General features: G+C 46.7%; 1 protein-coding gene across 8 annotated transcripts in view; it reads right to left on the bottom strand.

The window, feature by feature from the left end:
- Positions 1-3769: 3769 nt before the first annotated feature.
- Positions 3770-22798, bottom strand: part of GBF1 (golgi brefeldin A resistant guanine nucleotide exchange factor 1) — a 121103-nt gene continuing 102074 nt past the window's right edge. For 4 of the 8 annotated variants that reach the window (XM_055346173.1, XM_055346174.1, XM_055346177.1 and 1 more), the window contains 27 exons: positions 22169-22363; positions 21747-21936; positions 20451-20591; positions 19988-20076; positions 18347-18549; positions 17769-17892; positions 17304-17429; positions 16953-17035; positions 16068-16304; positions 15456-15549; positions 14915-15091; positions 14531-14595; positions 14324-14447; positions 14079-14150; positions 13841-13935; positions 13446-13599; positions 9540-9765; positions 8871-9031; positions 8488-8737; positions 8162-8367; positions 6637-6787; positions 6406-6536; positions 6100-6201; positions 5709-5822; positions 5378-5558; positions 5085-5213; positions 3770-4605 (listed from right to left, as the gene is read on the bottom strand). In XM_055346173.1, coding sequence (XP_055202148.1) covers positions 4325-4605; positions 5085-5213; positions 5378-5558; positions 5709-5822; positions 6100-6201; positions 6406-6536; positions 6637-6787; positions 8162-8367; positions 8488-8737; positions 8871-9031; positions 9540-9765; positions 13446-13599; positions 13841-13935; positions 14079-14150; positions 14324-14447; positions 14531-14595; positions 14915-15091; positions 15456-15549; positions 16068-16304; positions 16953-17035; positions 17304-17429; positions 17769-17892; positions 18347-18549; positions 19988-20076; positions 20451-20591; positions 21747-21936; positions 22169-22363 — 4101 coding nt within the window. In that variant the 3' untranslated portion in view covers positions 3770-4324. The remainder of the gene's footprint in view (positions 4606-5084; positions 5214-5377; positions 5559-5708; positions 5823-6099; positions 6202-6405; positions 6537-6636; positions 6788-8161; positions 8368-8487; positions 8738-8870; positions 9032-9539; positions 9766-13445; positions 13600-13840; positions 13936-14078; positions 14151-14323; positions 14448-14530; positions 14596-14914; positions 15092-15455; positions 15550-16067; positions 16305-16952; positions 17036-17303; positions 17430-17768; positions 17893-18346; positions 18550-19987; positions 20077-20450; positions 20592-21746; positions 21937-22168; positions 22364-22798) is intronic. The other 4 variants (XM_055346175.1, XM_055346176.1, XM_055346179.1 and 1 more) reach the window with 1 other exon arrangement.

Below are 22798 nucleotides of genomic sequence, written 5' to 3'. Positions count from 1 at the left end.
GCTCCCTCTCTCATAAAACAAACAAACAAACAAACAAACAAATAAATAAATAAATAAACAGCCTCTCTGTTTCTGTACCTAGCCCTAGCGCTACACCTGGTCCAAAGCAGAGGAACCATAAATTCACTCCATTCGGGATCCCTGGGTGGCGCAGCGGTTTGGCGCCTGCCTTTGGCTCAGGGCGCGATCCTGGAGACCCGGGATCGAATCCCATATTGGGCTCCCGGTGCATGGAGCCTGCTTCTCCCTCTGCCTGTGTCTCTGCCTCTCTCTCTCTCTCTGTGAATATCATAAATAAATAAATTTAAAAAAAAAATTCACTCCATTCATTCACCAACAGTGAGGACCTACTCTAGAAAGCAATGCCCTTGTTTGTAGATAAAAATCAAATGGATTGTATCAGTTGGTGATAAGTGCTAGCAGAAAAGTTAACTAGGCAAGGAGGTAGCAACAAGGTCTTTCTTTGTAGCAGTGGAGGGAAAGCTTCCCTAATGAGGCAATGTTTGAACAGTGACTTGAAAAAGGTGAGGGAGGGAGTGATGTGGATATCTAGGGGAAACACATTCCAGGAGGAGGGACTAGCAGTGTAAATTTTCAATACAAATGTGTTTGGTTTATTTGAGGAAGAGCAAGAAGCTTAGGAAGGTGGGATAAAGTAAGAACTTTGGACTTTTCTTTTCTTAAAGATTTTGTTATTTATTCATAGAGACACAGAGAGAGAGGCAGAGACACAGGCTCCATACAGGAAGCCCGACGTAGGACTCGATCCTGGGTCTCCAGGATCGCACCCCAGGCTGCAGGCGGCGCTAAACCGCTGCACCACCGGGGCTGCCCTTTGGATTCTTTTTAAAAAGATTTTATTTATTTATTCATAAGAGATACACACACACACACACAGAGGGGCAGAGACACAGGCAGAGGGAGAAGCAGGCTCCATGCAGGGAGCCTGACATGGGACTGGATCCCGGGCCTCCAGGATCAGGCCCTGGGCTGAAGGCGGTGCTAAACCGCTGAGCCACCTGGGCTGCCCTGGACTCACTCTGTTCTGAATGAGATGTAAAGCCTTTAGATGGTTTTGAGCAGTGGAGTGAAACTGATAGGCCTTTATATATATATATATATATATATATATATATATATATATATATATATTTGTTAATTTAGAGAGAGCAAAAGCAAGAGTGAGCAAGCAGAAGGAACAAGGGGAGACGGGCAGATTCTCCACTGGTCACAGAGCCCCATGTGAGGGGCTCACACAATCCCAATCTCACAATCCCAAGATCATGAACTGGGCTGAAATCAAGAGTCAGGAAACCAACCAACTGAGCCATCTAGGTGTCCCAATATGACATGTTTTATTTTTATTTTTTACTTTTTTTTCAATATGATATGTTTTAAAAAAAGATACACTTGACTGCTGTGTGGAGAGAGAGTACAGGACTGGAATGAAGGAGGGGACCCAGTGGTACAAAAGATGGTGGCTTAGACTTGAGTGATAGTGGGTGAAGATGATGAGAAGTAGTCACATTGCAGATACATTTGAATTATAGGATCAACAAGACTTGCCAAGGAATTGGATGTAGGATATAAGCAGGGATGGGGTAGGTTTGGCATGAGAACCTGGAAGAATGAAGTTGTTCTTTAGTAACATGGGGCATGGTGGTGGGGGAGAATTGTAGGGGGGAGGGAATCAAGAATTTTTCAAGTTTGTTATATTTAAGAGCCTATGAGGCCTGCAAGTTGAGATGATGAGGACAAAAAGTCAATGTAATGGATGGTATTTAAAGTCGTAACAGTAGACAACATGACCCAGCAACTGAGTGTGGAGAAAGAATTTGAGGACCAAGGGTAGCCTTCACGTGTTCTAATGTCCACAGGCTGTGGAGATGAGGAATGAGGAGCCAACAAAAGAAATTTATTTTTTATTTATTTATGATATATATATATATATATATATAGAGAGAGAGAGAGAGAGAGAGAGAGGCAGAGACACAGGCAGAGGGAGAAGCAGGCTCCATGCACCAGGAGCCCGACGTGGGACTCGATCCCGGGTCCCCAGGATTGGGCCCTGGGCCAAAGGCAGGCGCCAAACCGCTGCACCACCCAGGGATCCCCCAACAAAAGAAATTTAAAAGGCATGGCCAGTGAGGTAGAGGAAAGCTAGTCTCTCAGGATCCAAGTGAGGGTACTTGAACTAAAATTCTTTCCCCTCAGCTGAAGCCCAGGGACTAAGTGGTTCCGGCTTACTTGTGGCCACTCGTCTCTCAAGCAGTGAATCCTGAACAAAAGTAAAAACCCAAGGGTTCAAATATCCACATTTTTTGTTGTTCCTAGCATTTTAGGAGGATGGGGTCAAGTGTGTGTCCCTTGTAGCTAATTCTGTAATTCATCCTTCCTGTCATTATGTGCTTAGAAAATTCATTTATTCTTGGTTGTACATTTCTTTCCAGTTTTTTAGTCAACTCTTAACTCACTAGGTAATAACCTTCTTCAGATGCTCAACCTTTTATTATTTATTTAAAAGCTTTATTTGTATTTATTTGAGAGAAAGCGAGAACAAGAGATATCACAGAGGGAGAGGGAGAAGCAGACTCCCCACCGAGCAGGGAACCTGACACAGGGCTTGATCCCACGACCAGGAGATCATGATCTAAGCTGAAGGCAGAGGCCTGACCAACTGAGATAGTCACCCAGGAGCCCCTCAACCTTTTATTTCTTAAGGGAAGCTATGGAAAATTAGCTTTGAAGAGTTTCCATACCACCACCGCCACTTTTAAATTGTTTTAGTATCACAGGAAATGCCATGATGAGGTTTAGTGAGGCAGACCTGGGACTTGGCCTCTTTGAACCCACTGCCTCATCCATAAGAGGAGTAAACACCTCTACACAGTTGTGTGGGCAATGCACTTACTATTGATACATATAAGTGCTCCAACAATGTTACTTCCGTTTTGAAATGGAGAGGGTGAAAAAAAAATGGAGAGGGTGAGTGCCCCTAAATCTCCATGGGGGAGGCCAGCTGGTAATACAACAGGTAGTACCACTCCCTTGCCTCTCCCTAGAGAGGGAGGGGGCTACTGTGGAGGAGGAAGGCAAGACATGTAGATGTTTCAACTGGGAAAGCTTCATACATAGCATTCTGCATCCCATCCACAGTGCCTCATCAGACAGAAACCACACTGCCTGCCCATGTATACTTCCACTTGTCTTACCCTGACACAAAGAGGAAAAAGTGGAGGGGTTCCCCAATCATGTTTCAGTAACTGAGACAGAGACTATAGAGCAGGACAAAATTGTCCATCCTCAGTCTGGGGCCAAAATGAATGCCCTGTGCCCAGAAATACACAATCATAGCTGTGGACAAGATGGCTTCCCTCCTAAGCCCCAAAGGCCCCCCTTTGTGCTCCTGACCATGAGGAACATCTGAGGGAAGACTTTTGAGTAACTACAGCTCAACTCTGGTTCACTTTCCCTGAGTCCAGTTTAGGCTGTCTCAAGTGTCAACCTTGGAGCAGTTAGGGAAGAGGACAAATAACCAAACCCCTGGTATATCCCTGGGGACAACAGTGCATTACTATGTTGGTGATGGTAGGGCAGCAGCATTGGTGAAGGAATCCTGCTGGAGTCTGCCTGGCTGCTGGCCTGTGGTCACATGGGCCAGACTATTGGTAGGCTCAGCCTCACTTCTGTTCATGCAAGGCCCAAGCCCTGGGTACCCCAGTAACAGATGCCCATAAGCTCAAAAAGGAAACCAGAGTGAAAGGCAATGATATTGATACTAAGACATTTATTACATCATAAAAAGTCCATTGTTGTCCTGTTTTTCCATATGTACATGTTCCTGTGCATAGTCCCTCAGTCCAGCCCCACCTGCCAACCCTCCATGGTGCCAATCAACTTTACAAACTAATCAATAAAAGAGGAAGAACTGGAGGAGATGGCCCAGCGCTGATGAGAGTGGAGATGGGAGAGGGACACAAAGTGCAGAGTGGTTGGCTTGGCTCTCAATGCCTGACCACAGGCAGGAGGAGCACGAGGATGGGCACTGTAGGGTTGGCTCACAGATGCCTCTCCAGGGCTGCCAGGTTGCAGGTGATATACCTGAGGGTGTTCTCAGGTTAGAGCCCCCAGGAATGGAGAGTAGAGGAAGAAGGTCCCCCAGCCTGATTATGGGTTTCAGGCTATAAAACTTCTCTTTTTCAGGTCTCCATCCAAGTGGCAGCAACAGCAGCTCAGGCTGGGCCTGAAAAGTTTGTGCCCTGGGGACAGCTGGAAGGGTGGCTGGGGACAGCCTGGTAGGGTCCTGATCTCTGAGGGGCCTGCCTTAGTTGACCTCAGAGGTGGGCATTGGGTCTGTGGGGCGGGGTGTGGCCAGGAGGGGCACTGGTGAAGTGGCCTCAATGAGAGCAGGGTTGAGGATGATTGGTAGAGTCATGGGTGGTACGCCCACCTGCAATGGGGAGGCCAAGGGCTGCAGGATCAGTGGAGGCTGAGCCAGAGGAGGAGGCCCATCTGGAGTAGGGCTCAGTCTGTTGGGGCTAGATGCCACTGGTGATCCAGGAGAGCTGCTGTTGGCAGGTCGAGGGCCCTCAGGCTTCTCGAAGTCTACAGGGAGAGCAAGGGGCTGGTCACACTCCTTCATATTCCCCAGCTGGTTTACCTAACTTCTGCTCCTCCCCATTCCTGTGAGCAAAATGACCTCTGCTAGTCTAAGCAGTTGGGAATCTCCCCTTGAAACTCATTCAGATATCCAGCTATCTTCTATCTACCTTCTACCTTCTTTGCTGTACCTCCAGTCAGGTTAGTTCTGGTCTGATCTTTACTAGAATCCCCAAAGGGCAACCTTTGCATATTTATTCCAAGTTCTTGATCTGGCCCCTCTTTCCAAATCTGAAAATCTCAAGCAGATAGCCTATTTGATCCTGCCATTTCCCACAGGAAGAGCAGACAACCAAAACACTCTGGTTCCCTTCTTCCCCTGGCTCACAGCCCATGCTCAGCAGCAATCCCAAACTACCCTGGGCCTCCTCTTAGGCTTCCTACTTCCTGTTCAACACCCAGGAGACTAGCTCAAAAGGACTCACCACAGGCCCCCAGCTCAGAAGGCATCTCTGGGGGAGGTGGATGGCCAGGTGTCCTTGTGTCTCCAGCAGCAGGAGTCATGTGGGCTGAGGCCACAGGTTTTTGGGCATGTGGCTCCATTGGCATGGGGTCTGGGAAGGGCAGAAAAACCAGATGGCAGCTCTTAGTGCTTCCTTTCGAGCGTAGCCCTGGCTACCCATCAATCTTCCCACTGACGGGAGTACAGAGAACTGATTTTTAGCTCTAGACTCTTTGATGGGGACTCTCTTTAATAAAGTTGAACTAAGCCTCCTACCCTGGATGACAGTCTGCTTGAAGAGCTCGTCTCGTAGGTGGGGCAGAAAACAGTCAATGCGCTCCCAGGTGATCTCCCAGAGGGCTGAGGGGCTGCCTCCTCGGGCATCTGCATTGTGGAAAATCTCTGCTGTGTCCATCACCAGGAGCATGTTCTTCAGAGACTCAGGGATGGCCTCTGACTGTAGGTGGCAGTGGGACCATGTGAATAGGAAAGAGGGCATCCAAGGGATATGGTAAGGAGGAGGCAGCCACCAAGGAAAAAAACGCATGTCTTCCCAGGAGGTGGGAGAGGAAGCAGGCAGTGGGAGTCAGGCTGAGGTAGAACATACCAGTAAGTCACTGGATCCTGCATGCATATACTTGTCCATGAAGTCCAGGATGGTCAGCCAGAGGGCCGCAAAGGTAGAGAGTGACAGCAGTGGAGACAGGTGCTGCAGGAAGACCTAAGGCCCACCAGCCCGTTTCAGTGAAGGGTCAGAGCTATCTGCATCCTTCCCTAAGGCTGGGAGGCAAGCCTGCCCTATCTTGCATGGGAATCCTAAATCAGAGATTCCTTCGAATTCCAGAATCCTCCCAGGTCCCTGGGTCCTGTTAAGTCTCCATAGCTGGGGTCCTGAGCACCCACATTGCACCTCTAGGTCCTAGCAGAACCCCTAGCTTCCCTCCTCGCAGAAAGGCAGGTGTGGGAAGAGTGGGTAAGTGAGGGTGGTGAGCAGGTACCTTAGACAGCAGTGTGGAAGCCCTCATTCGAGTCTCCTCCATCCCACCCACATCTGCAGGGCTGATGTTCTCCAAGAGTTTGGTCAGTAGAGGAAACAGCACCTGGTGGGTAAAGAGCCAATGTCTTCCTAACAGGGTCAGTTGGCAGCCTTGCTCCAAGGTAGCCAGGGGCTGGGGTGGATGAGCATAGAGTAGGAGGAAAGGTAGGAATGCAGATGGAGGATTGACATTAGGGGCTCTTCAGGCTGCCCAGTTCTCCCTGGCTTAAGAATTTGAACTTTACCTTAAGACTAGAGGAAGTCCCACCTTGTTAAAACAGGACTCCCACTCCAGGGCATCTAGCTTCTGCAGATCATGTACCAGTAGTGCTCGCTGCAGATAAGTCAGTGCTTGCATCCGCACCTGGCGCCGGGCATCACAGCACAAGCAGGCAATGCCTAAGAGTGAAAATAGGCTCAGGGTCCTTTAGACATCCTGATCCTGGTACTTCCCAAGTTCCACCTCTGCCCCTGCCCTGCCTGCTCCCCTAAGGTTTACCCTGCAGTAACGGACACCAGCAGTGAGCCCACAGGGTACGTGAATCCGCTTCGATCTTCTGGCCCCCTGTCTCTAGGTGGCGCTGTTCCTCCGCCCACGAGCTGTAGATAGAGGCTGCTCGCGTGTGCAGGGTGTGCATCAGATCTAACAACTGGGGTCATAGGAGGGGCAGGTTATGAGTTGGAGTAAGGTCTGGTGGATGCCCCCTCAACACTGTCCCTGGCTGAATCCTCAAGGGAGCCCCTAGTACCAGTCACACCATACTCCACTCCTCTCACCCCTCTTTTTTCTTTTTTTTTTTTTCAAGATTTTATTTATTCATTCATGAGACACACACACACACACACACACACACACACACACACATGGGGGCGGGGGGCAGACACAGGCAGAAGGAGAAGCAGGCTTCCTTCAAGGAGCCCAATGTGGGACTCGATCCCAGATCCTGGGATCAGGCCCTGAGCCCAAGGCAGACGCTCAACTGCTGACCCACCCCTCTTTTCTCCTCAGCTTCATGAACTGGTTGCCCCTGCCAGCCAGTGTTTCCCAGAGTTGGGAGAGACAATAAGGAGGTGTGAGGAATGAGTGTTTCATAACAATGAATTGGGGTGCCTGCGTGGTCAGTGGTTGAGTGTCTGCCTTCGGCTCAGGTCATGATCCCAGGGTCCTGGGACTGATTGAGTCCTGCATCGGGCTCCTCACAGGGAGCCTGCCCCTCTCTCTCTGCCTATGTCTCTGCCTCTCTCTGTGTGTCTCTCATGAGTAAACAGATGACAAATAAAGCCTTATCTTGTTAATTTCATTTTAAAAACAAAGCAAACTTTAGTTGCACAGGCTTTGGTGGGCAATAATGTCTAGTCAGCTTTAATAATTTTTTGTTTTCATCATTTTTCTAAGGTTATTCTATTTAAGGCAATTAGTTCTCTATTTAGTGATACGAAGTCTGTTTGTAAAATAAATTTTATATATCTTTTTTTTTTTTAATTTATGATAGTCACAGAGAGAGAGAGAGAGAGAGGCAGAGACACAGGCAGAGGGAGAAGCAGGCTCCATGCACCGGGAGCCCGACGTGGATTCGATCCCGGGTCTCCAGGATCGCGCCCTGGGCCAAAGGCAGGTGCCAAACCACTGCGCCACCCAGGGATCCCTAAATTTTATATATCTTGAACAAAGAAGAACTCTGGAAGGACAAGAAACTGGTGGCAGTGTCTACCTCCAGGGAGGGGGAACTTAGCAGCTGGGGGCAGGAATGGAATAGGACTTACTTTTATCAGTTTACCCTTTTATACTTCTGAACTTGTACCACATGCATACACTACTTATTCAAAACATAAATATTAAATATTAAACAAACAAAAACTTACAACAGGTGGTCTTGGATAGGAGAACATTGTGGAAGCGGTGGACAAGGGCCTAGGTTGGAAAACATAAGCCCTTCCTCTCAGCCCTGGCTGTCCCTAGCCCTGCCTATCCTCCCAATGTCAGGGGCAGGAAGAGGAGAGGAAGTAAAGGATGCCATACTTACGTCCTGACTGACCTGTAAAGACACCGTATGGTAGCTGGCAGGCACCCCTTCATCCTCATCATCGTCACTATGCCCACCCCGAGTGGCATGTTGGCCGGAGGTTCGAGGCCGCCGAAGCACTGAACCTTCCTTGGATTTTTTCTTGAAGCGGTTTCCTTTGCTGTCATATTTGTGACTCTTGCCACGTTTCTCCTGGGACTTGCACCCTGAGCAGAGGCAGATCCAGGTCACATTTCTACATGGACACAAATGGCCTACCTTTCCTCCCTTTCCCCCAGTATATTCACATAGCTACTCCCCTGCTGCCCCTTCATTGGGTAACCCACCGCCATTCAGACTGGCCTCCACAAAGATACGGAGAGTCTTCACGCAGAGCTCAAAGTTGTCAGGTGTAATGTGGGCAGCATCACGCACAATGAAGGACAGAGATTCTACACATTTAAGCAGGGACTTAGTGTCGTGTGGCCCGAGGTCCAGCCCCACTGTTAGGCTGTACTGATTGACCAGGGGTGATGAAGGGCCTAGCCGGCTGGGCCCAGGACCTGGCTTGGAGTTATCAATGTCATCCTTCCCCACCTGAAAAGTACAAAGAGTTGCTGGGAAGCCAGACTTGAGCCTGATCTTCCCTCAGATGCCCTCTTGGAGGAACAGAAATCTTTCCCACAGGCCAATGAGGAAAGACTCATCCACTGCCCATATGCTCACTTACCACTAACCAGCCGCTGTTGACTACATCAGCATCAGTGGCTGATCGGTGGATCTTGCCAGGCCTGCAATGGTCAGCATAGACCTCAGAGTCAGAAGTGTATCCTCGGTCCAGGCTCACATCATTCTGATGGTAGGATGGGAGTTCGCTGTCTGATTGGGCCCCTGAGACAGGAGAGAGAAGGGCAGAGTCAGGGTGGAAATGGGGACACTGGGATGAGGGATGATTTCAGTTCTGAGAAATAGGTGCTGAAGCCTGGTCTCTCCTCTTTCTTGGTCCAGCTTTGTTTCAACCTCAGCAGGGTGCTGAAGGATGGTCTGGACAGATTCTCTTGACCAAATGGGGCAGTAGGCTAATTTGGGCTCCTGATGGCATCTAGTAGCAGCTGTCAGGGCATGGGGGTGGTGGTGAGGACATAGTTTCTGAGAAAACAGTCCTCGGGACAGTAGGAAGGCTGGGGTCATAGCCATCTATGTTGCTTTGTAGCCTTCATACTGTTTAACCTGGGAAAAGCCAGTGGCTATAGGAAGCTCTGGAAGCACATGGTGGAAGCCAGGGGTGTTTGTTTAATCTGCTAAACACAATAACCTATTATTTTGTTTTCCTGTCTCAATCCCCAGGGCCATAACTATTTATCTGCCAGTCAGAGAGTCTCCCTGGAAAAGGGCTTACCGGCATCAGGTGCTTCAGCCCTGGCTGTGGCCTGCAGGGCAGCTGGAGGCTTTACACCTGAGCCAATGCATTCCAGCAGTGTGAAGAGAGTGGCCCAGTCGTCACCTGAGTGGATGTTGGCTGCGTTGGTCTTAAGAAGTTCATGGAGCCCATAGGCTACCTGGTGACTGACTCGGGACAGCACGCTGGGCTTCATTAGTAGCAAAATACGCAGGGAGAGCAGCACCTGGGTAGGTGGGGAGCAGGAAGTGGGCACATAGTTTCTTTAGAATCCTTCCCCACCAGTTTCCTTAGGCCACTGAGCATGGTTTGGCTAGGACCCACCTAAGAATACTGCTGCTGGTCTTTTCTTTTCTCAGGGTTTTTTTTTTTTTTTTTTTTTTTTTTTTTAGATTTTATTTGAGAGAGAGAGAGTGCGAACAAGTGAGCGAGCCAGAGAGCATGAGCAGGGGGAATGGCAGAGGGAGAAGGAGAAGCAGGCTCCCCAATAAGTAGGAAACCCAACATGGGGCTTGATCCTAGGACCCTGGGATCATGATCTGAGCTGAAGGCAGATGCTTAACTGACTGAGCCAGCCAGGCACCTCCTTCTTTTCAGCTTAATTAAAATTCTTATTGAGCTATAGATTTTTTTTTTTTTGCTCTGCTTAATGGTCACATTACGTAAAACTCTAGTATATAAAAAAAAAACATAGTATATGATAACAGTGATACTGATATTGATACAATCCACTGATTTTATTCAGGTTTCCCCAGCTTTACATTACTAATATATGTACGCCTATACATATTAAGTTCTACACAATTTAATCACCTAATTTTAGGTTTGTGTATCTTAACTAGTCAAAATGTCAAATGGTTCTACCACCAAGGATTTTCCTCACATTGCCCTTAAAAACACACCTGCCTTTTTTTTTTTTTTTAAAGATTTTATTTATCCATTCATGAGAGACACACAGAGAGAGACAGAGACATTGGCAGAGGGAGAAGCAGCCTCCTTGCGGGGAGCCCAATGTGGGACTCAATCCCAGGACCCCAAGATCACAACCTGAGCCCAAGACAGATGCTCAACCAATGAGCCACCCAGATGCTCACACTTACCTCTTTTTGCCCCCAACCCTAACCCCTGGCAATCTGTCCATAACTTCTAAAATTCTGTCATTTCAAAATGTTATTTAAATGAAATTATATAATATATAGCCTTTGGGATTGGCTTTTTTCACTCAGCATAATTCCTTGGAGATGCATCCAAGCTGTTACCAATAGTTTGTTGCTTTGATTGCCAAACAGAATTCCATGGTATACATGTAACACAGTTTAACCATTTACTTGTTGAAAATCATCTGTGCTGATTCCAGTTTTTGGCTACTACAAATAAAGCTCCTATGAACATTCATGAATAGGTTTTTATGAGAAAGTAAGCTGTAATGTCTCTGGGATAAATGCCTCAGAGTGCAACTGCTGGATTGTGTGGGTAACATGTTTAGTTCTATTAAGAAACTGCTAAGAGAGGGACTGTGCCATTTTACAGCCACTCAGTATTTCATTTCATTAAAGCACTTGTTTTGTTTTCTTAAAGATTTTATTTATTTATTCATGAGAGACACACACACAAAGAGAGAGAGAGAGAGAGAGAGAGAGAGAGAGAGAGAGAGGCAGAGACACAGGCAGAGGGAGAAGCAGGCTCCATGCAGAGAGCCCGACGTGGGACTCGATCCCAGGTGTGGGACTCGATCCCAGGTCCTCAGGATCGTACCCTGGGCTTAAGGCAAGTGCTAAACCGCCGAGCCACCCAGGCTGCCCACGTTAAAGCACTTGTAAATGATATTGTGTTGTTGGTTTCATTTTCTTTTCCTTTTTTTTTTTTTTTAAGATTTGTTTATTTATTTGAGAGAGAAGTTGAGAAGGTGTGCACACAAGCAGGGGGAGCGGCAGGCAGAGGCAGAGGGAGGAGCAGCAGGTTTCCTGCTGAGCAGGGAGCCCAATGTGGGGCTCAATTCCAGGACCCTGAGATCATGACCCAAGCTAAAACCAAGAGCTAGATGCTTAACAGACTGAGCCACCCAGGTGCCCCTGAGTATAAGTTTTTAAAATTAACAAAGTCCAATTTACCAATTTTTCCTTTCATGGACTGTGTTCTTGGTCTTAAGTCTAAGAATCGTTTTCCTAGCTCCTGAAGATATTCTATGTTGCTTCCTAAAGGACATTCAAATCCATGATTCATTTTGAGGGCACAGAGGTGGCTCAGTCGGTTAAGTATCTACTCTTGATTTTGGCTCAAGTCATGATCTCAGGATCCTGAGATCCAGCCCTGTGTCAGGCTTGCTGCTCAGTGGGGAGTCTGCTTGATAGTCTCTCTCTTGATAGTCTCTGCTTCTCCCCCCTACACACTCACACATTCTCTCTCTCAAAATAAGTTTTCTTTAAAAAAAAAAAATCTGTGATTCATTTTGAGTTAATTTTTCTATATGGTATGCAGCTTAGGTCAAGGTTCACTTGTTTGTTCCCCACCCACAAATTTCAATTGTTCTAGCAACTGAAAAGGCTATCCCTTCCTCCAGAATTGTTTTTGCACTTTTGCCAAAAAATTAGTTGAGCATCTCTGTGTAGATCTATTTTTGGATTTTTTCTTCTGTTCCACTGACTTATGTGGCTGTCTCTTCACAAATACCAGATAGTCTTGATTACTGCAGCTATATAGTAAGCCTTAATAGCAGATGGAATGATTTCTCCCACTTTTTTCTTTTTCAAGATGTTTGGATATTCTAGGGCTTGTGCTTTTCAATCTAAATTTTAAAACAAGCCTAGCTCTACAAAAAAAACCTTGCTGGGATTTTCATGGGAATTGCATTAAACTTACAGATGAAGGGGGAAAACTGACATCTTTACTACCCTGAGTCTTCCAATCCATGAACATAGTATGCCTCTTCATTTATTTAGATCTTCTTTGATATCTTTCATTAGCATTTTATAATTTTTACTGTATTTTAAAGATTTTATTTATTCATGAGAGACACACAGAGAGAGGCAGAGACACAGGCACAGGGCTCCACAAGGAGCCCAATGCGGGACTCGATCCTGGACCCTAGGATCATGCCCTGAGCCAAAGGAAGATGCTCAACCACTGAGCCACCCAGGCATCCCACATTTTAGAATTTTTAGCAAAGAGATGCTATACATGTTTGTTAGGTGTATTTCTCAGTATTTCATTTCATTTGAAGCACTTGTAAATGATAGTGCCGTTGGTTTCATTTTCTATACGTTCAGTGTTAGTATCTGGAAATGTGAATTTTTTTAAGATACTGGGACTCTAACATTGTCTAGAATTTGTTAAATTGTTATAAAGGCTCATGTACATATTTTTTTTAAAAAATTCAGATTTAAGTTAGTTAACATATAGTATTTGTTTGAGTAGAATATAGTGATTCATCACTTACATATAATATTCAGTGCTCATCATAAGTGCTCTTCTTACTGCCCATCATCCATTTAGATGATCCCCCACCTACCTCCCCTGTGAGGTGCTAATCTTATATCCTGTGACCTTGCTGAACTCACTTATTAGTTCTACGGTGGCTGTCTTTTATACTTGAGCCAAGAGATCTCAGGAGGGTCCTAAGCATGAGAACCAGGAAAGCAGGTAAAGGGCGGAGAATGCCACAAGGCAGTAGCCATCCAGGCAGATTTACAGGAGCCTGCAGAGGTGCTAGGTATCAGCTTCATGCCTGAGGATCATTTTAGACTCATTCTTAATGCCATCTGTTAGAGTCCTCCAACTCTGTGGCAGGTCACTGGACTCATGCTATGGGGCACTAAATGTACTCTTCGTCTTAGGCCATGCCCACAACTGACACTATGGCTTTAGTCTCCTGCCTACTTCCTGCCTTCTCAGTTGTACTCTGCTTACCTGGCCACTGATCTCTTCTCTTCGCAGTAGTCGAATGGCCAAGCGGAGCAGCCCCACCACTGCCCGCTCCACAAGGAAGCAGAAATCCTGTGCCTGGACACACAGGTGATATAGATGGTCTCGGACAGTCTGCCACACACAACCCACACGGTCCCTGAGGAACATAAGGGTGAAGACAGTTTTAGTTGGGGAGGCCACTGGGAAATAAGTCTCTCTTTTTGATCCAGGTTGGGCCTTACAGGGCTCATTGGCAGGCAGGTATAATGAATAAGCTTCTCCACTGCCTACAGCTTCATGTGCTTCTTGCCCCTAAAGCCCATTCAGCAGGATGGCTCCTGTCTTCCATCCCTTTGGCACAAGCCCAGTATGAGGCCTGCCTAAAGACTGCCTTCTACCTGTTCTCCAGCACAATCCTCAGCAGCATCTCTAGGCAGAAAGCAGCATCCTCCTCATCATATGTCTCTTCATCTGGCGTCACTGAGACCAGAGCCTAGAGTACAACAACAACAGGAAAGCATGGAGAAGCCAGCCACTGGCTGTGCCCTGACAGAAATTAAAGCAATCACCACTGTCTCCATCTTCCCTTCCAGACACAGCCAGTCCTTTCATCTCTCTTCCCTCTTCATTCTGTACCTTCATGAGCTCCTGCAGTGACTCCAGCTGAAGGAACTTGCTTTCTGTGATCATCTTTTCTGGGTCACAATGCTAGAGGGGATGCAAGAGAGAGGGGGGTCGGTGACAAGGGCTGGAGGGAAGAGAATGTTCCCAAGAGCTAGAGCAAGAGGACAAAAGGAGTCAGTTCTGGTCCTAAGCCCTAGATGATTCTACTCTTCAGTTCCTAGGGAAGCAGCTTATCAGGGGTAGGCAGAGGCAATTACCTTGATGCAGTCCAAGGCCGCTCTTTTGGCCTCTTGGTTCTCAGTGGATGGGCCCCGCACACTAGACTGCTCAGTACCACTTAGTGTCAGCCAGCTCACAAAGCTTAGCACTGTCGACTCTCCTCTGTAGAAAGAGTTCAAGCCTTGGTGAGCTCCATTGTTCTGATCCTCCCTCTCCAAGGCCTTTAACTTTTGATCTGCCCTTACCGGTTTGATGGTGTCTCCTCCCTCTGTAGAGAGATCTTGCCATTGGGATCCACAAAATCTTCTACCTGGAAAATCAGCTCAAGAATAATTTCTTTCCACATGCCCTTTGCATTTCCTGCTCTTCCATGCAAAGTTCTCTGGGTTTTTTTCCTATAGCTCAGTGCCCCACACTCCTGACTGGGCCCCCTACTCTTGGTTACTGGCAATGGCTTATATGGTTACTGGCCTTCTTTTACAGCTATCCTCTTGCCCAAGATCTGTGGTCTTACATTTAAGGTGTTTCTGGTAAGCTTCAGCCCAGTGCTACTCTCAACCAGTTCTATATGCAGATAGCACACAGTTTATGAGCTTTTGCCTTGTCTGTTAATCTCCTACAAGAATTACCTCCACCATAGCTTTGGGAAGCAGTTGGGCTCGGAAGAGCTGCAGCATGGCTTCCATGATATTCTTCCAGCCCTCCCGCAGGATGTCACCATGACGATGGGCCAAATGGAATACTGTCTTGGCTGCAATGTGGGCTTTGGGGTTGCTTCCAAACACACTGGGCAGATTCTCAATAGACTGAAAAGAAGATGAGAAAGGCTTAGGGTTTGGTGAATGTCTGGAAAGGAGATTTCTTAGGCCTTTACCTACAGTTCACTAAGAGTCCTTTTGCTTGCTCTGGTACAATCTGCTCTAATACTGGTAGGAAGGGCTAAGCTGGTTAAGGCCTTTCCCACTGTACATCTCCTCTCCCATCTCCACTGAATGAGGGGACACTATTCTCATCCTAGGGGCTATGAAACAGAAATGCCTAAGTGGTACAGTAGTCTAGAGGGAGTGAAGGAATATGCCGAGGAAAACAGCTCCACAGATAAGGATAGATTTATGGCTAAGAGAGGTCCTACTTTGGAAATCTAATTACACAGTTCTTGCCCCTGCTCACCTCACTGCTAAGAGCTGTGAATTTGCACAGAGATATGATGAGATTGTCAAACACATCGCTGAGGCCATAGTGGGCGGAGATCATGGCGCACTTCCTGTAATGTCACATTCCAGAAATAAGAGTGAGTCACTGGAAGTCCAGGCAGCCCTTCCAAGTCCCTGAAGAGGCTTACTTAGGATTCTTTCCCAGGATTCTTCCCCAATCAGTCCCAGGAAGAAGCCTTTTAGTCTTCAATCTATTTAAGACTGAGCTTTCCCTTGGGTGCTGAGTGGCTCAGTTGGTTAAGCATCTGCCTTAGGCTCAGGTCATGATCTCAGGGTCCTGGAATCCAGCCCTGCATTGGGCTCCCTGCTCGGCAGAGGTCTGCTTTTTCCTCTCCCTCTCTCTCCCCCTCCCCCAACTTGTGTGCACACTTTCTCTCTCTCTCATGTGTGCTCTCAAATAAAATCTTAAAAAAAGAATATGATTTTCCAAGCTTCAGCCTCCTTCTAAAAACTCAGAGAAAACCCATTCTAACAAAAATATGAGTAGGAATCAGAAAGGCATGGAGGCAACCATGTTTGTGCCCAGACAGGTGAGAGGAGGTCAAGACCAAGGCCATAGCTGGGCTACCTGAAGCCTGAGATGGCTTTCTGGATAATTGTTTCCTCAAGGCTTTTGTCGAAGACATAAGAAAGGGCAGCAATAGTGGGGCCCCACGTCATGGTGAAGAGGTCAAGATCATAGCTGCCAGCAGGCACACGAAGGAATATGCCCTCTGGGGTGGCACCTCGATGAAGTAGCACATTCCACACATAGTTCTCCCGAACCAAGCCTGTCTGCTCTTCAGGCATCACAATTTCCTCATTCCTGTCAGGAGGTAAAGGAAAGTAGGTACACTGCTGTTAACCTGACTGGTTCCAAACTAGAACAACAGGTTTTGCCCATATTGGAACAATCCATCAATGAGAGGTCACCAAAAGTGCAGCCACCCACTAATGGGATCAGGGAGAAATAAAGGAAATGCTCAATAATCCCCCATAATCTCAAAGCCCTGTCTCTTAACTGGGACCGTTAGTTCTGTAGTGAGATCTCCATTCTTTCTGGGTATTAGAGGATGAACATTTCTACCTTTTCTTATTTACAATAAAAAAATAAGTGTCCCATCTCTGACCTCTGACCCAAACTTTGCCCTCCAGTGCCCATCCTGGGTTTTCTACCAGCTTCAGAATACATTTTGTGAGCTGGACAGGAAAACCTAGCTGCCTTGGGTTCAGAAAATGGGCCCATGATATTCTACTTAGCAAAGGAAGTTTAGATCCTGGCTCAGTACTAGAGCTTCAGTACTGTTCAGGCTTCTTTAAGGAAGAAATGGGAAGAGGGGCTGCCCAGCTGAGTCTCAAGGCTAAATCCAGGGCATAAGAATCATTGAAGTCTGATGCAACTCTAAAATCTGGAAAAGCAAGCAGTGTGTTTCTGCTTAAAAGAGATGCCGAACTATGCTCCAAAAATACTCACTTGATGGCATGGTACATGTCCTCCAGGATGTCTTGCTCAAAGTCCTTGCCTCCATTCACACCTTTTAGGTTTTTGCGAAACTCCTAGAGACAGGCCGATAAGCTTTTCCCCCCATGTGTCAATGCTGAAGCCCCACCTAAGGAACTCCTGGGTCTATGGTAAATAGGGTTTAGGAAACAGTAGTGAAAGAGCCCACCTCCCTAACCCAGTTCTTTTCCTGTATTGGCCAGCCCTCCCTGATTCCCTTGGACAAACTCTGTCCATTGTGCCTACTGAAAATGCCATGTATTTCCATCTATACCTCCAAAACTGTGCTGGACCCTCTCTCTCTTGGCTGGAATCCAAATTTACCTCTAGAGTCATGGGTGCATTCTGTTTGCGAACGTTGTGGTTGTGCTGGTCAGTATTAAGTAAGATGACAGCATAGGCCAGAGCAAAGCAGGCATCGCTATTGGCAAATGGGGAGCCATTACAATTCTGAAAAAGCAAAGACCCCACCTGTATCAATACACTTCTCTGCCCAATCAAACCTTCACTACCAAGCCACTGACCAATGCTGGGTACATTTTCTTTCTGGGGGCTAACTTTCAACCCACTGACCAATGCTGGGTACATTTTCTTTCTGGGGGCTAACCAGCCAGAAAGTCCCCAATCTCTTGCCAACTTCTTAACAGAGCTGGCCTCTCTATCAAAAGCTTGCTGATGTTGCTCTCAGCCTTCTTAGGAGACAGCAGCTGGGTCCTTCAGTTGGAACTATAAAAATCTTCCAGTCAAATGAACCTGGGATGCTGGGCTCAGTCCTGCCACTCAACTCACCCTCCAATGCTCTGTGAATGCCTCCAGCAACCTCTGGATGACTGGTGCTTCCCCAGGTAAGCGAAAGGCTTCCAGGTAGAGACGAAGAGCTTCATCCAGCCGCAAACCCTGAAAGCTGAAGGTGCTAGAGGAAAAGGAAGAGGGATAAAGAAGCTAAAGATCTATAAACTGGAAATGTTGGGCTCTGGTCCCTCTAACCTTCTCATACTGGAACAGAGGAGGCTGAAGGCAAAGGGGAACAATCTTGTGGTCATCTCTAACACAGACTAGAATCTGACAACTCCTAATTTTAGTACTTTCCACATCAGTGCATTTAGTGCATTCTTGCCTGGAAACCTCATCCACTGGAACTCTAACCTATCTGTGCTCAGGAACCCTGTTCTATCCCTTTGCAGAATGGAATGGCTCCCCAAGCTATCTTGCTGGAGACTCTTTCAGGTCCAACAGACATAAATCATGGGAAGAGGAAGACTGTGTGACCTAGGTCACCAGCAGGAACTGACTGAGATTGTTTTGAGGGAGAGAAGCCTTGCCCTTTGATCACCAACTATATCCCCCATTTCTTGCAGTTTCCTCACCTCACAAAGCTCTCCAATAGGTCAATGTTTTTGCGGTCACTCACAAACTCTCCAATCATTTTCTTGTCCAGCCGAGGGTTCTCTCGGAGCCACTGGGCTACCTCTGTGTTGTCCATTGGGATGGTGAGGAGGCCTTTCTCCTGCAGAAACTGGATCCCCTTCTTTGGTTTCTGGTTGAACTGCTCTGTGCCAGTGATTAGCAGCTGGAGGAAAAATACTAGAGGTGTCACAAGCTGCTCTGCTCCTAAATCAGACAAGGCCAGGCTGCATTCCATCACAGTGCACAGCTGGTCACATAAGGGGCTCCGAGGTTGTGGTTCTAAGTGACTCCAAAACTAAGGCTGGATCATACTGGCCCTAGCTTCCCCCAATCTTCATGTCTAATTAGAACTGACTGAGAAATTAGGGTGCCCAGCCAGCTTAGTTGATAGAACATACAACTCTTGATTTCAGGGTTTAAGTTTGAACGACACACTGGGAGTAGAGATTACTTAAAAATAAAATACAGAATTAAAAAAAAAATTGCACCATAAGGGGCACCTGTCTGGTTCAGTGGGTAGAACATGTGACTCCTGATCTTAGGGTCATGAGTTCAAGCCCCACATTGGGCATGGAGCCTACTTAAAAAAAGAAAGGAGAAGGAGGAAGAGGAGGAGGAGGAGGAGAAAAAGAAAGAGGAGAAGGAAGAGGAGGAGGAGGAGAAGAAGAAGAACAACTAGCTGAGAGGCTCCTTTTCACTCATTTTCTGAGTTCTCACGATACACAGGGCCAGCTCCTGTCCCCCAACTTGGGGACCAGGAAAAAGTAGAAGAGAGCCTAGAGAAGGTTCTCTCCTTTCCAGTTTTATAGTCACTCCAGCATTTGTTTATAAGCCTAGGTTGGATTTCCCTACTTTCTTCAGTTTCCCAGCTTTTAAGGACAAGGTGAACTCACTGATTGAGAACTCAACTTTTTTTTTTTTAATTTTTATTTATTTATGATAGTCACACAGAGAGAGAGAGAGAGGCAGAGACACAGGCAGAGGGAGAAGCAGGCTCCATGCACCGGGAGCCCGATGTGGGATTCCATCCCGGGTCTCCAGGATCGCGCCCTGGGCCAAAGGCAGGCGCTAAACCGCTGCGCCACCCAGGGACCCCCGAGAACTCAACTTTTTGTATGTCTAGTCACAGCCCTGCAATCAAGGGAACACATAAACCAAAGTCATTTAGGCTGACCATAAGAGGAAGAAAGGTTTAAAGAAAAGGTTTTCTTTGTTTAAAAAACATTTTTTTTTAACTTTATTAAGGCACCAGATAAATGTCAATTCCCTTTCACTGCCAATCCTCAGAGCTTGAGATTACCAATAACCTCCACTGACCCACATGATACCAGGTCCCAGGCTCTTGTTACCACAAGTAACACTTGGCTCTCACATAGGGCAGCATTTGCCCAGCGGCACACAATAGGGTATGCCTCATTACATGGCCTAGAAGTAAAGGGTTTTAAAGGAGAATGGGTGGTTGCTGAAGTCCCAACAAACATAAAGATTCACCTTGGGAAACCATTCAACGAGCTGCTAGACTCTTCCTTATCCTCTTTTGTAGGGTTTCTGTCCTAGGCAGAGGCAGGCAGAGGCTAAGCTCTGGGGATAGTTCTACATACCTTCTTTTTGTTTTTAATTTCAATCAGTTCCCGTGGATCTGGCAGGAGACAGGAAAATCGAGGTGGCTTCCGGGTAAACTTTTTGTCAGCTAGGAATGGGAGATGGGAGGAAGAAAAGGAAAAATCCTTAAGACCTCTTTTACCAGTATAATGGCTTTTGGAAGATTGCCATATACTCTCTAGTGAAGGAGAAATGTCTTAGAAATTTTGTTCTAAGAAATTTTCTTGTTCTAAGAAATTTTCTTGTTTCTTGTTCTAATTTTCTTAGAAATTTCCACTTCCCTAGAAGTCCTATCTTCTTGGGCTCCAAATGTTTTACTTCCTCTCTCCAGGTTTGAGGGCAATGGGTGAGCAGCCAAGGTTCACTCACATACTACCTAGGGTATCTGTGCCCCATTTCCCTCTGCTCTCCACCAGGCCCCCCGGTTGAGGGGGCTGAGGATCATGGACACCCAGTACCCACCCCCAGAGTCAACAGCTTCCTCCAGATCACTGCATCCTGGTTTCCCATGTTCTGCTGGCAGCCGCCCTCCACCTGGCAGATGTAGACCTGGGATGCCTGCGGCTATGCCTACAGGTTTCCCATCACTGGCTGCTCTCTCACCTGGTAAGAGAGAAGAAGATAAATGAAGATGGGGTAGGAAACCAAGTAGAGCTGCAAGAGGAGTACTAGGCCAAGGAGATGTGGATAGGTCTCACATAGACCCACATAGGTGACCAGCCCTGAACAGAACAAACCTAAGCCTAAATAAGTAGTCACTGTTCCAGGTTAGTCAAGCATTAGATTCTATAACTTAATAGAGATTACCTATTCCCATTCTCTCATCTTCTGCAACTTCAGTCTCAAAGGGATGTCAGAGAAGATTAATTAGGGTGGAAGCGGATACTGGGGTTGGGGAAAGGTAGGGCCTGGAGCTTTCAGGAACAGTAATCTAGGTTCTCTTTTCTCCCCATAAAGAAATAATAATACTCCTATGTTGTATATCTGAAACTAATGTAACACTGTATTTTAACTATGCTTTTATTTTTTAAAAGATTTTATTTATTTTAGAGAGAGAGACAGTACACAAGAGTGAGAGTGTGCACACGAAGAGGGGGAAGAATAAAGGGAGAGGGACAAGTAGACTCTGTGTTGAATGCAGAGCCCAATGCAGGGCTCAAGCCCATGGCTCTGAGATCATGACCTGAGCTGAAATCAAGACTCAGATGCTTAACCAACTAAACCACCCAGGTGCCCCTGTTAACTATACTTTAATTAGATCATCATCATCATCATCATCATCATCACCATCATCATCATATAAGCAAGCTAAAGTGTGGAGGAGGAGAAAAGGACAAGTCCATGAGTCTTGCTAACCTGCCTGACCTATGATTCAAACCACCAAATCCTGGAATTGGGAGAGCCCCCAGAGGAAGAAATATAAGGGAAGGAGAGAGGATTCAGTGAGTAGAGATGATAAACATAGAACTCTGGGATCCTCAGGGGCACCTGGGTAGCTCAGTCAGTTGAGTGTCTGCCTTCAGCTTGGGTCATGATCTCAGGGTCCTGGGATCGAGCCCCGTGTGAGGCTCCCTGTTCAGTGAGGAATCTGTTTCTCTCTTTCCCTCTGACCTTCCTTCCTGCTTATGCTGAAAGAAAGAGAGAGAGAGAGAGAGAGAGAGAGAGAGAGACAGACAGACAGACAGGAAGAAAGAGAAAATCAGTCTTAAAAAAAAAAAAAAGAACTCTGGGATCCTCAAAGAAAGAAATGCCTCTCACTATTGCTGGATTCTCGGGTACCATCCACCGCCTCATAGCCAGATCTGGCTGCTTCTTTCTTCTCTTGCTGGGTAAGACTGTTGAGGACTTTGGCCTGGCAATGGGCCTCAGTGCTATCAATCACTGTCAACAGGGCATCAAGAGACAGGAGGTGTGTTGTATAGAGCTGACCAGACACAGGGAAGGCATTCTGGAAAATAAACAGACCCAGTAGACCTGAGGTGAGAATACTTTACACTTTATCTTTTTCCAAAAACCCTGAAACCTCCTATAACTTCTACATTATCCTGAGAAAATGCCTTTCTTCTTCCTGTTCCCCATCTTTCAAGTGTTTCCCACCCTGCATATAGAATGCTTACTACTACCAGAGAGATTTCCTTAATAGAGCCTTCTTTCTAGAGGCTAATAATAATGCTCAGCACCTTGGACAGCAGCTTGGTGAGGTCTTCAAAGAGGTTTGAACAGTAGTAGTCACAATCATAGTTGATATAGAGCTCAGTGACAAAACTGGGGATGTGCCAGAGCTGCACAATGGCCTCCAGTGCCATCTCTTTCATCTCATAAGGCATTTTGGGGTTCTCCACAGTGATGATCTCCATGAGCTTTTTGATGTACATCTGGCAATAATCCAGTAATAGCCATTTGGGTGGGGAAGCAGTTAAGATAGAGAAGAAAAATTAGATAGGAAAAACATTAAACACAAGAAGCCCAGCCAGGAAGCATATATTAAGAAACCCTTGAAGGTATCCTATCCTCCTCTTTGGCCTCCATGTTGGGGGAGACCTGGCTCTCTACCTCACACTTGATCCAAAACAAGTTGCCTATTGCCCCTCTTTGTGCTCTCTATGTAAGCCTGACCTGGTACTACTCAGAGTTCCATTTTGCAACTTAGTGCCAGTTGGACTTGCCTGCCTGTGCTGCAGAGGAACTGCTGAGAAGAAAAGCCATACCCACTCATGGCAAGATTCTCCATCAGTCCATATTTGGCTTTTCTCATTTTATAGCCAGCCAGTGCTCCTTTTAATTTTTCCACCAAAGAGGCCAGCCAATGA

Source organism: Nyctereutes procyonoides, unplaced genomic scaffold, assembly GCF_905146905.1.
Source record: "Nyctereutes procyonoides isolate TBG_1078 unplaced genomic scaffold, NYPRO_anot_genome, whole genome shotgun sequence".
Taxonomy (NCBI): domain Eukaryota; kingdom Metazoa; phylum Chordata; class Mammalia; order Carnivora; family Canidae; genus Nyctereutes; species Nyctereutes procyonoides.
This window is presented reverse-complemented; position numbering and strand designations above follow the sequence as displayed.